General features: G+C 35.5%; 1 protein-coding gene across 2 annotated transcripts in view; it reads right to left on the minus strand.

Annotated features, from left to right (window-relative positions):
* Nucleotides 1-15,545, minus strand: part of ITGAV (integrin subunit alpha V) — a 94,482-nt gene that overhangs the window by 10,841 nt on the left and 68,096 nt on the right. For both annotated transcript variants that reach the window (XM_032406568.1, XM_032406559.1), the window contains exons 16-21: nucleotides 14,698-14,756; nucleotides 13,001-13,155; nucleotides 4,864-5,001; nucleotides 3,156-3,223; nucleotides 2,350-2,497; nucleotides 1,728-1,820 (exon numbers count right to left, since the gene is read on the minus strand). In XM_032406568.1, coding sequence (XP_032262459.1) covers nucleotides 1,728-1,820; nucleotides 2,350-2,497; nucleotides 3,156-3,223; nucleotides 4,864-5,001; nucleotides 13,001-13,155; nucleotides 14,698-14,756 — 661 coding nt within the window. The remainder of the gene's footprint in view (nucleotides 1-1,727; nucleotides 1,821-2,349; nucleotides 2,498-3,155; nucleotides 3,224-4,863; nucleotides 5,002-13,000; nucleotides 13,156-14,697; nucleotides 14,757-15,545) is intronic.

Consider the following 15,545-nt stretch of genomic DNA (forward strand, 5'->3'; position numbering starts at 1 on the left):
TGACAGGAAATTAACAATTGAACTTGTGTTAATGGAGCAGGAAGGAAGAATGAATGGGTTTAAAGAGCGAGAGAACCTGGCTACACAAGGCATGAGAGGTAGGGCTAGAACCAGAACTTCTCTATGCCTATCACAACTCCACTGACAACAATCATCCTAATTCCTGCAGGGGAAAATTGTTCTTAAAGAAAATAACTGAGCTAACAAGGTAAGAGAAAGCAGGCTTCTTGGGGATCATTTATGATACACAAAAATGAAACTTCTGGGGGACTTCATCAAATTGCCTCTCACTTTAAAAAGCCTGGAGGGGGCCACTTGAAATAACTTGAAATTATCTACACTGGATGAGCTGTGAGTGAGAAGGCTAGAGAGAATGAGAACATAGAAAAATATGTCCACTTGTTAATGAGACATTGTTAAATACATGTAGAAAAACTCTATTCAGGGTACTTTGTTCAAGTCCTCCTTCCTAAGAGACCATGCATTTAGAAATAATAATGGCATTTAATGGAAAATATACCTGAAGAAATATGCAACTTTTATTGAAATATATTTGACATATAACATTGTATAATTTTAAGGCATAAAACATGTTGATTTGATACATTTATAAATTATAATATGATTGCCATTGTAGCTATAGTTAGCATCTCTATCATGTCACATAATTACCATTTCTCTTTTATGGTGGGAATAAAAATCTAGTCTCTTAGCAAGGTTAAAGTTTTTTTTTTTAGATTCTTATTTACTTATTTATCTGAGAGAGAGAGAGCATGGGGGTGGGAGCAGAGGGAGAGGGAGAAGCAGACCCCACACTGAGTGCAGAGCCCGACACAGGGCCCGATCTCATGACCCTGAGATCATGACCTGAGCCAAAACCACAAGAGTCAGACGTTTAACTGACTGAGAGACCCAGGCACCCCCACAAGGTTGATGATTATAATACAATATTGTTTATATTCACTATGCTGTGCATTAGATCTCTAAGACTTATTTACTATTAGTTGCAAGTCTGTACCTTTAAACAATATCTAACAGGAAAGATAAATATGGACTATGTAAGCCCATATTACCACAGATCTTCAAATTACCAAAGTCTTTGTGCTATAATTAAATTTTATAGAAAAAGTAACAAGAAAAAAAAAGAAAAAAACATAAGATGAAATATACTCCCATTTTTCCTTGACACTAAGAATTCTCCAGATATATGTTTGTTTACTTTTTAGAGCATTTCAGAAGCAACCCATTGAGTTCATTTTCTCAAGCTCCTGGGCTCCCTTCTCCACCTCAAGGGGAACCTGATCCAACTAAGATGCTCTTTGATTCTACCTGGGACGATGATAGAGAGTTCCAAATTCATGAGATAATTCTATCACACTTAATAATGATAGTCTTGGTATTTGTCAGAATAGCTTTAAGGATTCATTAAAGCATTACGTAAAAATATCAGAGTTACAATTTTAGTTTTTAGTTTAACCCATGTTCTCAATCCATTTAGCAATCTGAAGGCAGTATAAATACTGCTTATTGAATACAGCGTAACAGCACAATCCATTATTTTATTATCTTAGTCAAAATCAAACTCTGCTAATCATTATATTCTAAATCAAAACCAACTTAAAGACACTATTCTGAAGTATTTTTTAAAAAAAATTTCTATGGAAAAATCCACAGAAAAATATGTTTTCTTTAAAAGAAAAAAAATCCATTTAGTTAAAATATCTTACATGAGTTCCAGCCTTCATTGGGTTTCCAAGATCACATACCACCTGGCGGGTTTGGTTTTCTGTCTTAAATGCACAGGAAAGTCTTGCTAAGGCCTTTGATAGACCCAAAAAAAAAAAAAAAAAAGATTGAAAGGAAAATAAATTAATAACAAAACAAAAAAAAATACACTATAAAATTCCCAGACAATATCATGCAGTTGGATAGTTAAGTTTCTTGTTTTAAAAATATATCCATCCATTTGAGCAAATGGGGGGTGACTACGGGAGAAGCCAGAATTGTGTACAATTGCCAAATATAAATGTAAAGGTATTTCTGAAAGATCCCTGAGGATCTAGATACATAACCTTATTACCCCTAACAAATTATTTGATGGACAGGCTAAGACACTATCTATCTGACCTTGTTTCAGGCACTTAGCTAGCAATTCTAAAAATGTCCTATCAATGCATTATGCAAAGTATTAGGCTTGAAAGGAATTATGTAAGATAGGCACTCTACGGCCTAGCAATTTAGCCTTAAGTAGAATGGGTAAGCTTGTACTACACTAAATAGGGGAGTAACTCATTAATGTTAATGAGACCTATGAGTGCATTTCGGTTTTTAAAGAGGCAGCTTGCTTACTTCACTATTGCGGACAACCCCGATGAAATCAGCCTGCGGCGGGATGGAAACAATGAGCTCAGCTTCATAGGCACCTTCTCCTTGATTTTGAGCCTTAACAATCAATGTCAGAGGATTGTCGTCCCCAATATGGATCTTCTTTTGATCACTGCAAGTTAATACAAATCTAGACAATGAAAAAAACCTGCACAGGGAGAGCATGGTTGTTCAAAGAAACAAGAGAAGTACATAGCACTGACATGTTCAACAGTGTCTCAAGATATTTTAAGCCTATTTCACAGCTCAACAGAAAGCTGGAAATAGCACACTGGGGGCAAATCCAATGCTTTTCTCAGTAAAAAAAAAAAGCATTAATGCCACTAATATATCACTACCAGTCATATCTATTACTGAAGTAATTTTATATCTCTTTGTAGGTACTTATTAATTCCCTGACTTTTTTTCTAAAAGCTGAATTAATCACTCATGATTCTCAAAATATTCTTTAAAATTTATGTATCATAAAATACTAATCAGATTCCTTTAGTTAACAGGGTATCTACAATGAAATATATCTTTAAGAGGATATAATGTTACTTTGTAACACTACTCATCCTGCATGGAAATAGATCTGTCAACCCAGGCAAGTAGTGAAAACAGTGCATATTTTTCTGAAGTTCAATACTGATAGTTTTACTACTACAGAAAATCATGAATTATCCTCCAGTATAACCAGTTCACATTAAAATATACTATTGCTTTCAATAGAAAAGTGTGTTCTTCCATTTAAATTTCTTGTTATACTGTTTGTTTGGAGCAAAACTTACCTATCTACAGAAACTTCCAATTTGGGTTTGCAGACGTTGTCTTCACCACAGTCAAGCAGAATATGGGCCTAGAAAAAAGCATTTTATTTTTTCTACATGAAAAAATACAAATATAGGACACATACGCAGTGTAAATCAATATAAATCAATGTGTACGTGGATGTATGTGAATATACATAAACACACATATATTTATATACACTCATCAACTTGTTTGCATACCTGAATGTAAAAAGTATCACGGCTGCTTTGTTTTTTTTAAGATTTATTTATTTTAGAGAGAGAGAGGGCATCCGCATACACGTGCGAGCAAGGGGCAGAGGGAGAGAGAGAGAAAGAATCCTCAAGCAGACTCCCCACCGGGCGCACAGCCCAACACAGGACTCAATTCCAGGACCCTGAGATCATGACCTGAGCCGAAATCAAGAGTCAGGTGCTCAACCGACTGGAGCCACCCGGGAGCCCCATGGCTGCTTATTTTTAAATAGGTCAGTGTAGCTAGTCAAGAATGAAAAACAAGGAAAACATTCATAGGATATAATACAATTAGGTGGAACCTTTTAGTTCTATCTCAAATTAAGTTGTTATGATTCTGGAATGAAGTGTCATATAGAAGAGAAAGTACAGTCAAAAAATGAAGATTAAAAAAAAGAAGAAAAGAAATGAGGATTCAGCATGAACCTGCTGCTGCTAGCTAAGTTGTGTGATCTTGGGCAAAACAAATTTCCCTTTTAGAATTTCTTTTTGCAGACTATGCCCCTGCCAGCATCATGGAAATATGGCTGCAGAGTGTAAAAGAATAAAGAGCTGTGGGTACACAGAAGCAGTTCTGACAGGCACACCAAAGGGAACGGAAACTGGACAAATGAGTCCAGCATATACATGGCCATTTGGAAGGAGATGAAGGAAAAGGGACTAGAAGCATTGAAGTTAACCAATCTAGGATGGATGAAATAAGCAAAAACCTGAATTTTCTCCCCTTAGATCTGGAGGCTAGAGCAGTACGGAAAATCCAAAAGAGAGAAATAGTGGGAAGTAGAAGAGGAGGTTGGGCAGAATGTGAAAGAAGGAATCTAAAAATTTTTAAAAGAAGAAAGAAGAAAAAGAGGAAGCCATTCTTGGTTTGTCTATTGTTAATATTCAAAAAGCTTCAAGCCCACGGGCAGACAAAAAGAAGAGAGAAAATTTAAAGGGGGAAAATAATGAAAGACTTCCTCTTCCAAGTCACAAGGGATATGCAGCTACACAGAATAAAATTACACGATACAGATCTTAACTGTCAATTTAACTGGAATGAAACAACAATATACGTGAATTACTTAAATGACATAGATGTAATAAATAAGCAGTTGCATATGTGTACACATATACTATTTTTTACAATTAAAATGTAAATAAAAGAAAACATAGATCTAAAACTTGTTTAGCAAAATACTAAAATAGTATGAAAATACACTGGCACTTTGTTTTCCTTGAACTATTTTACTGTTTTATGTGTATGAAATATGACCCTGTCTTTCTCTGCATATAACTAAGTTCTGAGTGGCTTCAAATACTTCTGACCTGAAAATTCAGATTCCTTCCTCTACTTCTTTGACTAGAAACCCAACATTTTAAAAGCAATCCCTTAGGATATTTAAAAAGATGAATTGTAAGACTTTAAAAAATTAATGTATAGAATTAGTGACAAGTGGAGACAGTCCAGTACCTGTCGACTAATGTTGGCAGGAGTGAACTGGTTAAGAATGGGTTGCAAGCCTGTTGCATCAGCAGCTGTTCTGTAATCCAACCGATACTCCATAAAAACAGTAATCGGAGTGAGTTTGTCTCTAAATTCGGATTCATCCTAGAAACAGAAAAGCTTCCAATCAATGATAACGTCAATCTATCAAACTATCTAGAGAAATCTGTAGGTGTGCAACACAAAGCCAGCCATATTCAACCCTGATCCAATTCTACCAAAACTCTGAAAAACTACACTTATATAAGAGTATCTAAAAAGATTTGTTATTCAGTGAGAACCCTTAATCAATTTTTGTTTATAAGAGAATACTTGATTCATACAAAAATATATGACGCATGTTAATAAAACAGTCACTCCACACCTAAAATAACTAGAACATTACCAATAATGCTTAAGGTTATGTGGTCCCGTCTGGTTTCTTCCCTTGGCCTTCCTTCTCACAGGTAACCACCATCCTAAATTTTAAGTACAATGTTCCCTTGTTTGTTTTCAGTATTTCACTATATTGTATATTTGTCCTTAAACAATATATTTTTCAGTTTGCTTTTCCTTTTTTGTTTACTTCAAAGTGAGGTCATATGTATTCTGGATTTGCTTTCTGTTCAACACTCTTAAGATTCATCCATGGTGTTAGAAAGAGCTGAAGTTAATTTTTACTGTTGAGTAGTATCTCATCATGTATTAAATCCACAATATTATTTATCCATTCTCCTGTCAAAGGTTATTTGGATTGTTTTGGGCTTTTTGATTTTGCTATTACAAAAAAAAAAAAACAACAAACCAAACAATTCTACATAGTGGCAAATAGATTTCTGAGCTCTAGAAAATCATACCATATTATTTTCCTAAGTCTTCACAACTTACACTGCCATCAGCAATGTGTAAGAATTCCATTAATTCACATCTTCACCAATAAATAGGTACTGGCAGACTTTGTTTGAATGCAAGATGGTATTTGTTCATAGTTACATCTTGAAGCTTATTTATTTATTTTTTATTTTATTTATTTTTTGTTTTATATTTTTTAATTTAAATTCAATTAATTAACATACAGTGTATTATTAGTTTCAGAGGTAAGTTCAGTTATTCATCACTCTTATATAATACCCAGAGCTAATTACATCACATGCCCTCCCTAATGTCCATCACCCAGTTACCCCATCCCCCCACCATCTCCCCTCCAGCAACCCTCAGTTTGTTTCTATGATCAATATTCTCTTATGGTTTGTCTCCCTCTCTGAAATTCATCTTCTTTTATTTTTCCCTCCCTTCTCCTATGATTCTGTTTTGTTTCTTAAATTCCACATGAGTGAGATCATATAATAACTGTCTTTCTCTGACTGATTTATTTCACTTAGCATAATACCCTCTAGTTCCATCCACATCACTGCAAATGGCAAGATTTCATCTTTTTTGATGCCTGAGTAGTATTCTGATATATACATATACTTCATCTTCTTTATCTGTTCATCAGTCGACTGGCATCGGGGCTCTTTCCATAGTTTGGCTATCATGGACATTGCTGCTATAAACATTGGGGTGCAGGTGCCCTTCAGATCACTACATTTATATCTTTGGGGTATATACCTAGTAGTGGTATTGCTGGGTCATACGGTAGCTCTATTTTCAACTTTTTGAGGAACCTCCATACTGTTTTCCAGAGTGGCTGCACCAGCTTGCACTCCCACCAACAATGTAAGAGGGTTCCCCTTTCTCCGCATCCTCGCCAAAATCTGTCATTTCCTGAGTGGTTAAATTTAGCCATTCTGACCAGCGTGAGATGGTATCTCATTGTAGTTTTGATTTGTATTTCTCTGATGCCGAGTGATATTGAGATTTTTCTTAATGTGTCTATTGGCCATTTGTATGTCTTCTTTGCAGAAATTCATGATCCAATTCATGATCGTGGAACGTTTTTCCACTTCTTTGTGTCTTTTTCAATTTCTTTCATGAGTGTTCTATAGTTCACTGAATACAGATACTTTGCCTCTTTGGGTAGGCTTATTCTTAGGTATATTATGGTTTTGGGTGCAATTGTAAATGGGATCAACTCCTTAAATTCTCTTTCTTCTGCTCATTGTTAGTGTATAGAAATGCAACTGATTTCTGTGCATTGATTTTATATCCTGTCACTTTGCTGAATTCCTGTATGAGTTCTAGCAATTTTGGGGTGGAGTCTTTTGGGTTTTCCACATAGAGTATCATGTCATCTGCAAAGAGGGAGAGTTTGACTTCTTCTTTACCAATTCGGATGCCTTTTATTTCTTTTTGTTGAGGCTAGGACTTCTAGTACTATGTTGAACAGCAGTGGTGATAGTGGACATCCCTGTCATGTTCCTGACCTTGGGGGAAAAGCTATCAGTTTTTCCCCATTGGAAATGATATTCACTGTGGGCTTTTTGTATATGGCTTTTATGATATTGAGGTATCTTCCCTCTATCCCTACACTGTGAAGAGAGTTAATCAGGAAAGGATGTTGTACTTTGTCAAATGCTTTTTCTGCATCTATTGAGATCATATGATTCTTGTCCTTTCTTTTATTTATGTAGTGAATTTATTTACTTATTTTATTTATTTACATTGATTGGTTTGTGGATGCTGAACCACCCTTGCAGCCCAGGAATAAATCCCACTTGGTTGTGGTGAATAATCCTTTTAATGTACTGTTGGATCCTATTGGCTAGTATCTTGGTGACAATTTTTGCATCCATGTTCATCAGGGATATTGGTCTGTAATTCTCCTTTTTGGTGGGGTCTTGGTCTGGTTTTGGGATCAAGGTAATGCTGGCCTCATGGAACGAGTTTGGAAGTTTTCCTTCCATTTCTATTTTTTGAAACAGCTTCAGAAGAATATGTATTAATTATTCCTTAAATATTTGGTAGAATTCTCCTGGGAAGCCATCTGGTCCTGGACTCTTGCTTGTTGGGAGATTTTTGATCACTGCTTCAATTTCCTTGCAGGTATGGGTCTGTTCAGGTTTTCTATTTCTTTCTGTTTCAGTTTTGATAGTTAATACATCTCTAGGACTGCATTCTTTTTTTCCAGATTGCTTAATTTGTTGGCATATAGTTGTTCATAATATGTTCTTAAAATTGTATTTCTTCAGTGTTGGTTGTGATCTCTCCTCCTTCATTCATGATTATATTTGGGTCTTTTTTCATTTTGATAAGTCTGGCTAGGGATTTATCGATCTTATTAATTCTTTCAAAGAATCAACCCCTAGTTTTCATTGATCTGTTCTGTTCTTTTGGTTTCTATTTCATTAATTTCTGCTCTAATACTTACTAATTCTCTTCTGCTGGGTTTAGGCTTTATTTGCTCTATTTTCTCCAGCTCCTTTAGGTGTAAGGTTAGGTTGTATATTTGAGACCTTTGTTGTTTCTTGAGAAAGGCTTGTATTGCTATATACTTGCCTCTTAGGACAGCCTTTACTGCATCCCAAGAATTTTAAACAGTTATGTTTTCATTTTCATTTGTTTCCATATTTCTTTTAATTCTTCTTTAATTTCCTGGTTGACCCATTCGTTCTTTGGTAGGATGCTCCTCAGCCTCCAGTTATTTCAGTTCTCTCCAAATTTTCTCTTGTGATTGAGTTCAAGTTTCTGTTCCTTTCTGGTCTGTTACTTTTGGGCTCTCTCTTCGCTTAAAGGATCCCCTTTAAGATTTCTTGCAGAGCTGGTTTGGTGATCACAAATTCTTTTAGTGTCTGTTTGTCCTGGAAGGTTTTTATCTCTCATTCTATTTGGAATGACAGCCTTGCCAGATAAAGTGTTGTTGGCTGCATGCTTTTCTCATTTAGCACCCTGAATATATCATGCCAGTCCTTTCTGGCCTGCCAGGTCTCTGTGGATAAGTCTGCTGCCAGTCTAATGTTTCTACCCTTGTAGATTAAGGTTAAGGTTGTCTTTGCTCTTTGTCTCTGAGATTTGCAAGCTTCACTATTATATGTCAAGGTGTTGACCTAATTGTATTGTTTTTGAGGTAGGTTCTCTGTGCTTCCTGGACTTGAATGCCTGCTTCCTTCCCCAGATTAGGCAAGTTCTCAGCTAGAATTTGCTCCAAAATACCTTCTGCCCCTCTTTCTTTCCTCTTCTTCTGGGATCCCAATTATTCTAATATTGTCTCACTTTATGGTATCACTTATCTCTCAAATTCTTCCCTTGTTATCCAGTAGTTGTTTATCTCTCTTTTTCTCAGCTTCTTTATTCTCCATCATTTTGTCTTCTCTATCACTAATTCTCTCTTCTGCCTCATTTATCCTAGTAGTTAGAGCCTCCATTTTTGATTGCATCTCAATAGCCTTTTTTTATTTTGACTTGATTAGGTTTTAGTTATTTTATTTCTCCAGAAAGGGATTCTCTAGTGTCTTCTATGCTTTTTGCAAGCCCAGCAAGTATCTTTATAATTGTTATTCTGAACTCTAGGTCAGACATCTTACTTACTGTAAGATGATACTTATTAGGTCCCTGACTGATTAGGTCCCTGACAGTTAGTATTGCCTCTTGTTCTCTTTTTTGAGTTGAGTTTTTCCTTTTTGTCATCTTGTCCAGAGAAGAATAGATGAATGAAAGAACAAAATACTAAAATGGCAATGATGACCCCAGAGAAATATACACTAAACAAATCAGAAGAGACCTGAAATTGAAAAAAAAATAAAATAAAAAAATAGAGAGAGAGAGAGAGAGGAAATATAAACAGACAGGTGAAGAGAACAGAGCAATACACTGGATCCTGTATGTATTTTGGTCTGTTTGCTAGAGAACTAGGTCCCAAAATTGTAAAGAAAGAAAAACTTATATGTGTACAAAAATAAAATTAAATACATTGAAAGGATAGAATGTAACTGTAAAAATGAAAATTAAAAGACAAAATAAAAGGAAAGAAAACAAGAAAGAATATAAACAGGTGAACAGAACAGAGCAATACACTATATCCTGGGTGTATTTTGGTCTGTTTGTTAGAAGAAAGTACATCTGAAAACTGTAAAGAAAGAAAATTAAATACAAAAATAAAATGAAATACAATGAAAGTATACAATGGAACTGTAAAGATGAAAATTAGAAAGACTTTAACAAAAAAAAAAAAAGGAAGAAAAAAGGGAAGAGAGAACATGATCAGTCAGGTGAAGAGAACAGAGCAATACACTAAATTCTGGGTGTATTTTGGTCTGTTTGTAAGAAGAAACAGCATCCCAATATTGTAAAGAAAGAAAAACTTATATATATACAAAAGCAAAATTAAATACAATGAAAGGATAGAATGTAACTGTAAAAATGAAAATAAAAAAAGACTTAACAAAAGAGTTGATAAAATAAGAAATTGGTTGCAAAGAAAAAGAAAATAATTGAAATTGAAAGATTACAGAATCATGAGAAAAAAAAAACATGAATTCTATATACTCTTTTCCCCTAGCGCTAGAGTTTTGCAGTTTGTGTGATCTGTGTAAACTTGGTCTTAGCTCGATGTTCTTGCAGATCTTCTGGGGGAGGGACCTGTTGCGCTGATTTTCAGGTGTCTTTCCCCGGGGCGGAATTACACCACCCTTGCCAGGGGGCCAGGCTGAGTAAGTGGCTCCTGACTGCTCTATGCGGCTTTTGTTCCCTAAAGGCTTTTTGCGCTGCTTTAGAGGATGAGAATGAAAACGCCGCCTCCCAATCTCCGGCCCCTGAGCCAAAAGCTCGCACCCCCAAGTCCTCGTGCACCCTCAGGGAAAAACAGACAATCACTCTTGTCTTCCTGGTCTCTGTCCACCCTCTGTGCTCACCCAGCCTGTGATTGAGCATGTCTATCTCAGGCACATGACCCTGTTTGGAGTCTCCAAACCCTGCAGACTCCTGCAGCATGCACCTGCACCACTCCTCCCCGCTCCTCCCGGGGAGGGAGGGGGCTTTTGCTGGGGTTCTTCTGCTTGCTGGGCCCCTGCTTAGAGAGTGGTCACCAGACCGTGCTGTGGTTGGTGGTTTATGGCAACCCCGAGCTGAGAGCCCACTCCTGGGCTCACTGGTTGCAGCTGCTTCCCCACTCCGATGCCTGGGAGCTCTGCCACACTCAGGCACCCCTGGTCTTCCTGTGACTCTGAGGATCCTGAGACCACACTGCCCCGCCTAGGGTTGTACCCTGCTTTGCTACCTGGGCACCTTTCAGGCAGGGACATCCCTCACTGGAAGAGATTTTTAAAAGTTCTGATTTTGCACTCCGCTCCTATATCACTTTCTTGTGCTGGCTTACAGAGGCCCCTTCCCACCCCCACCCCATTTATCTTCCCATATATCGCCTTGGATTCACTTCTCTGCACCTCCTACCTTGCAGAAAGTGGTTGCTTTTCTATTTGTAGAGTTGCAGCTATTATTTTCTTAGATCTCCGGTTGAGTTTACAGGTGTTCAGAATGATTTGATAGCTATCTAGCTGAATTCCTGGGACCAGACAAAACTCAGGTCTCCTACTCCTCCACCATCCTGGAAAACCTCCAACTTGAAGCTTGTTTAAATCATGAAGAGTTATTTAATTCAATCAAAAGCTTTTCCTATATTTAAGACGTTCATGTTTTTTCTTCAGTCTTATTCATGTGTTAAGCTATACTTCTATATTTTTAAGTTAACCCACCCTAGAATAAATCAAAATTGGTCTACTTATTTTATCTTTTCTAATAAACTGCTAGGATTTAGTTTGCTTATATTTGATTTAGTAATTTTACATCTATGTCTTTCTGAAAGACTGGCATGAAATTCTTGCTTGGACTATCCTCCACCTTTCTGGGCATCAATTACACTGGCTTCATAGAATTAAGTTGGACATATTTTCTATTCTTCTATCCCTTCAAAGAGCTTAATATTGGAATGTCTCGTTCTTCATGGTTTGGTAGGTATCACCTATAAAACCATCTGTGTTTCCTTTGGTGTAAAGATTTTTAACTGGCAATTCAATTTTTAGAATGGTTTATATGGTTATATGGCTTTTTCAGGTTTTCTATTTCTTCTTATGGCAGTTGTGTTATAATTTTCTAAGAATATCCTTGTTTTGTCTAAGTTTTTCTATGTCTTAGCACAAGGTTATTACAATATTCTATTACTGTAATCCCTTCTTCACCTGTAGCTATGTCCCTTTTTAATTCCTTATTGTGTGGAATTAAATTTGTTTTGTTTTGTTTTCCCTCAATTTTTTCTTGATCAATCTTTCATTTAAATTAAATAGCATTTAAGGCTATACATTTACTTTATTTTCTGCTTCTGTGACATCCCACACATTTTGATAAGCAGAATTTTCATTATGATTCATTTCTAAGTAAATTTCCATTATGATCTCTTCTTTGATCCGTAAGTTATTTAAAATCACAATTCCTAATTCCCAATTTATCTTTATTGTTATTGCTTTCTAAAAATTGCACCATGATCAAACAGTGTATTTTCTATGATTCCAACTTTTTGAAATTTATTTAAACTTCCTTTGTGACCCATATATGGTCAATTTTTGTATTCTATATAAGTCTATTAAATTGAGGTGGTTAATTATGTTGTCTTCCAAATCTTCACTGATGTTTTTGTATTTTTTTTTATTATTATGTTATGTTAATCACCCTACATTACATCATTAATTTTTGTATTCTTTTTAAAAAGTTTTATTTTTTCTTTAAACATTTTATAAAAATTCGTATTTTGTAACTGATAATTCCAACACCTCAAGCCTTTGCAGGTTTAAAACTGTTTCTTCTGGGGCAATTACTGCTCATCCTTTCCCCAGCCACTCTGGATCACATATTCGCATACAACTCACAAGTCAAATTTTGCCAATGTAGTTTTTTTAACTGATTGCTTCTTTTTTTGGACCCTGGAGATTTTTTTTTATGTTTTGAGAATCTAGTGATATTTAAGAAATACGTTTGTTATAATTTATTCAGTAGCCTTGTTGTAGAACAGCCATTTGGAACATCCAGTTTGCCATGAGCAAAAATCCATTACTCAGATTTGATACTTTAAAAAGTCAAATTTTCTCAAGTGTTTTCTTTTTGATTTAATACCAAAAACTTTATACACAGTGAAACTCATTTAGGTTAAAAAAATAGTAAAAAGTAAAAGATAATGAAGCAGAAAAGCATCTCTTACCCGCAGATATGCTATTAGTTCCTCACACTGCATTTGTCCCCCTCTTGAAATGGTCATGTTCTTAGAGTGACCTGGTGACCGGTTATGGAGAAATAGTGCTCGTCGAATTGCTCCTTTTTGCTTGAGCTTATCCAAAAGAAGCTCCACCTGGAAGTCTATACAAACCAAAGGATTTATAACTAACAATCTTTATGGACATGTATCTCTCCTAGATACCTAGAGTTTTCATGTAAACAGAGATATTTATTACTTAAGAAGTAATTTCCTTGTAATTCACTAAAAATGTCTATACAATGTAGTGAGACTATAACATTAATTCTGAATAAATATTTAAGAGTAAATAATCAATCCAATAATCCCCAAAGTAATGTCATATATTAATCCAGACAATAGATAATGATAGTAGTAAAATAACTATCAGATGAAAAGGAAATTTTTTCTTTTACTTTAAGCTGAGAGGAAGAAGTTCAGAGCATGAAATGTATGTGAACTAAGACTTCCACCATTAATGCGAGTAGCAGCAATTTTTCGCTGATTGAAATTAAGAAATATTTAATAATATGTACCCATACCATTTTATTAGACACTATGATGAATAAACAGTTTGCATCACCTGCAACTACTACTTCTATTGAAGCTGCCATATCAGATTGTCAAATATGTCCCTCATGAAGCAGGTGACCAAAGTTGACTGGATCAAGAATTATCTTAAAACAAATGTGCAACCAATAGTCTGAAGCACAGTTGTTAGGGGGACTTCCTTCTAAGATTCAGTACTTCTTTAAATAGTTTCTTCAAAGTGGATAAGAGTGCAGACCAAGTTTCTAAATTTCTCTAAATGTTGAACTTCATGTCAAATTGGGTGAGAACACAGGGTTATTTTGCTTCCAGTTCTGTTCCACCCACCCACACTGCCCTCCTTGTGTTTCTCAAACACACTAAGCAGACTTCTGTCTCAGGCCTCTTGAAATTGCCATTTCCTCTGTGCAAAATACTCCTCCGGACATCCCCTAGGTCCTTCACTTCCTTCAGGTCTTTACTACTGAAAAGTCATCTTCCAGTGACGCCTTGCCTTGCTCCTCTATGTGAATTTTCATGCACAGACACATACCCAAAAGATTCAGTCTTCTTCCCCTGCTTTATCATTACTTCTCAGCACTTGTCACTATCATAATCACAAATCTTGGCAATAATCACTTAGCTCTCCTACCTTGCTCTCCGGACCACATAAACCATTTTCTGGAAAGCAAGAGTCAAGTTAGGAGTTTGCCATGTGGGTTAAATTTAGTGGCCCAGACTTCTTCTTCCAACATTTCTAAAGCACCTCTACTCCTGAGATTGCTGGGGGCTTCTCTAAGACATAAAATACCAACTCTTCCGTAGATCATCTATTTATAAACAGTGATACCCATTTCCCCTAGAGTTCATTTATCTCTCATTGGTAATTGTTGAACTTTCTGAAGGCCATATTTACCATTCAGTGGGCTACTTTGTTCACAGTGTCAATAAATAAATATATATTCTATCTGAATTAACTTAAAAGTCAACAAGGTAATGATGTGGCAATGTTAAGTGTCTTTAAGCATAATAGTCAAATAAAGAACAATAACAACTATTTGTGTTAACTATTCAAATATCTTAAAATACTTTGAGTGCTACAGATACAGAATTATATAATTTTTCCATAGAACACTTACTAAGTTTCGTGGGAAGTGCTCCTTTGCCATCTGCCTTTAAGCAGAACTTGACATTAAAACTGCAGAAAAATAAAAATATACACAAATCCTATAATCCAGTTTAGACATATTTTTGAATAAATCACCCCCAAATCTCACATTTCTAATACACAGTTTATATAGTGAAGCCTTTTATATCTTTTCTCATGTCTTCATATTATTCTTGAAACATGAAACTACATAGAATAACTTAGCTCATGCTTTGGTATTTTAAGCACATTTACTTTCATGGTACCTTGATGAAAGAAAAAAAAAGGAAGAAAAAGAAAAGAATCTCCTAACTTCCTCTCACATTTAGAGAACCTATTGATAAATCTCAATGAGGGAAATGACCAACCAGATTTAAAATAACATCTCACTTACTAAAAATCTCCACCAAAGCTTCCTTTAATTAGAAAGCTCCTCTAGAACAGTGTCTGTCACGATTTATTAATGGGTTGTGAGTGGGTTTATTAATGGGTCATGAAATTAGTTTAATGGGTTGGGTTAGCCACCGTCTTAAAAAAATAAATCAAATAAATAAAATTGACTGAAAGATAAGATTTCATGGAACTTTTGTTTTAATTACATACATGTCTTTAGTGGATTATGATGCAAAATGTATTTCATACTATCTGCCATAATCGAAAACATATGAAAGCTACTGCTTAGTGTATTCGAAGCCTTTGAATTATTTGCATAATTTAAAATATATTATTAGCAACTTCACAGGGGCATGCAGAGTAAGTGAGGGGAAGAAAGACAGTAAAACTTAAAGCCAAAATCTGAAAACAACTTTACTGCCAATCAATATAAATTAAGAAAAATAT

Source organism: Phoca vitulina, unplaced genomic scaffold (assembly GCF_004348235.1).
Source record: "Phoca vitulina isolate PV1807 unplaced genomic scaffold, GSC_HSeal_1.0 scaffold1, whole genome shotgun sequence".
Lineage (NCBI taxonomy): Eukaryota > Metazoa > Chordata > Mammalia > Carnivora > Phocidae > Phoca > Phoca vitulina.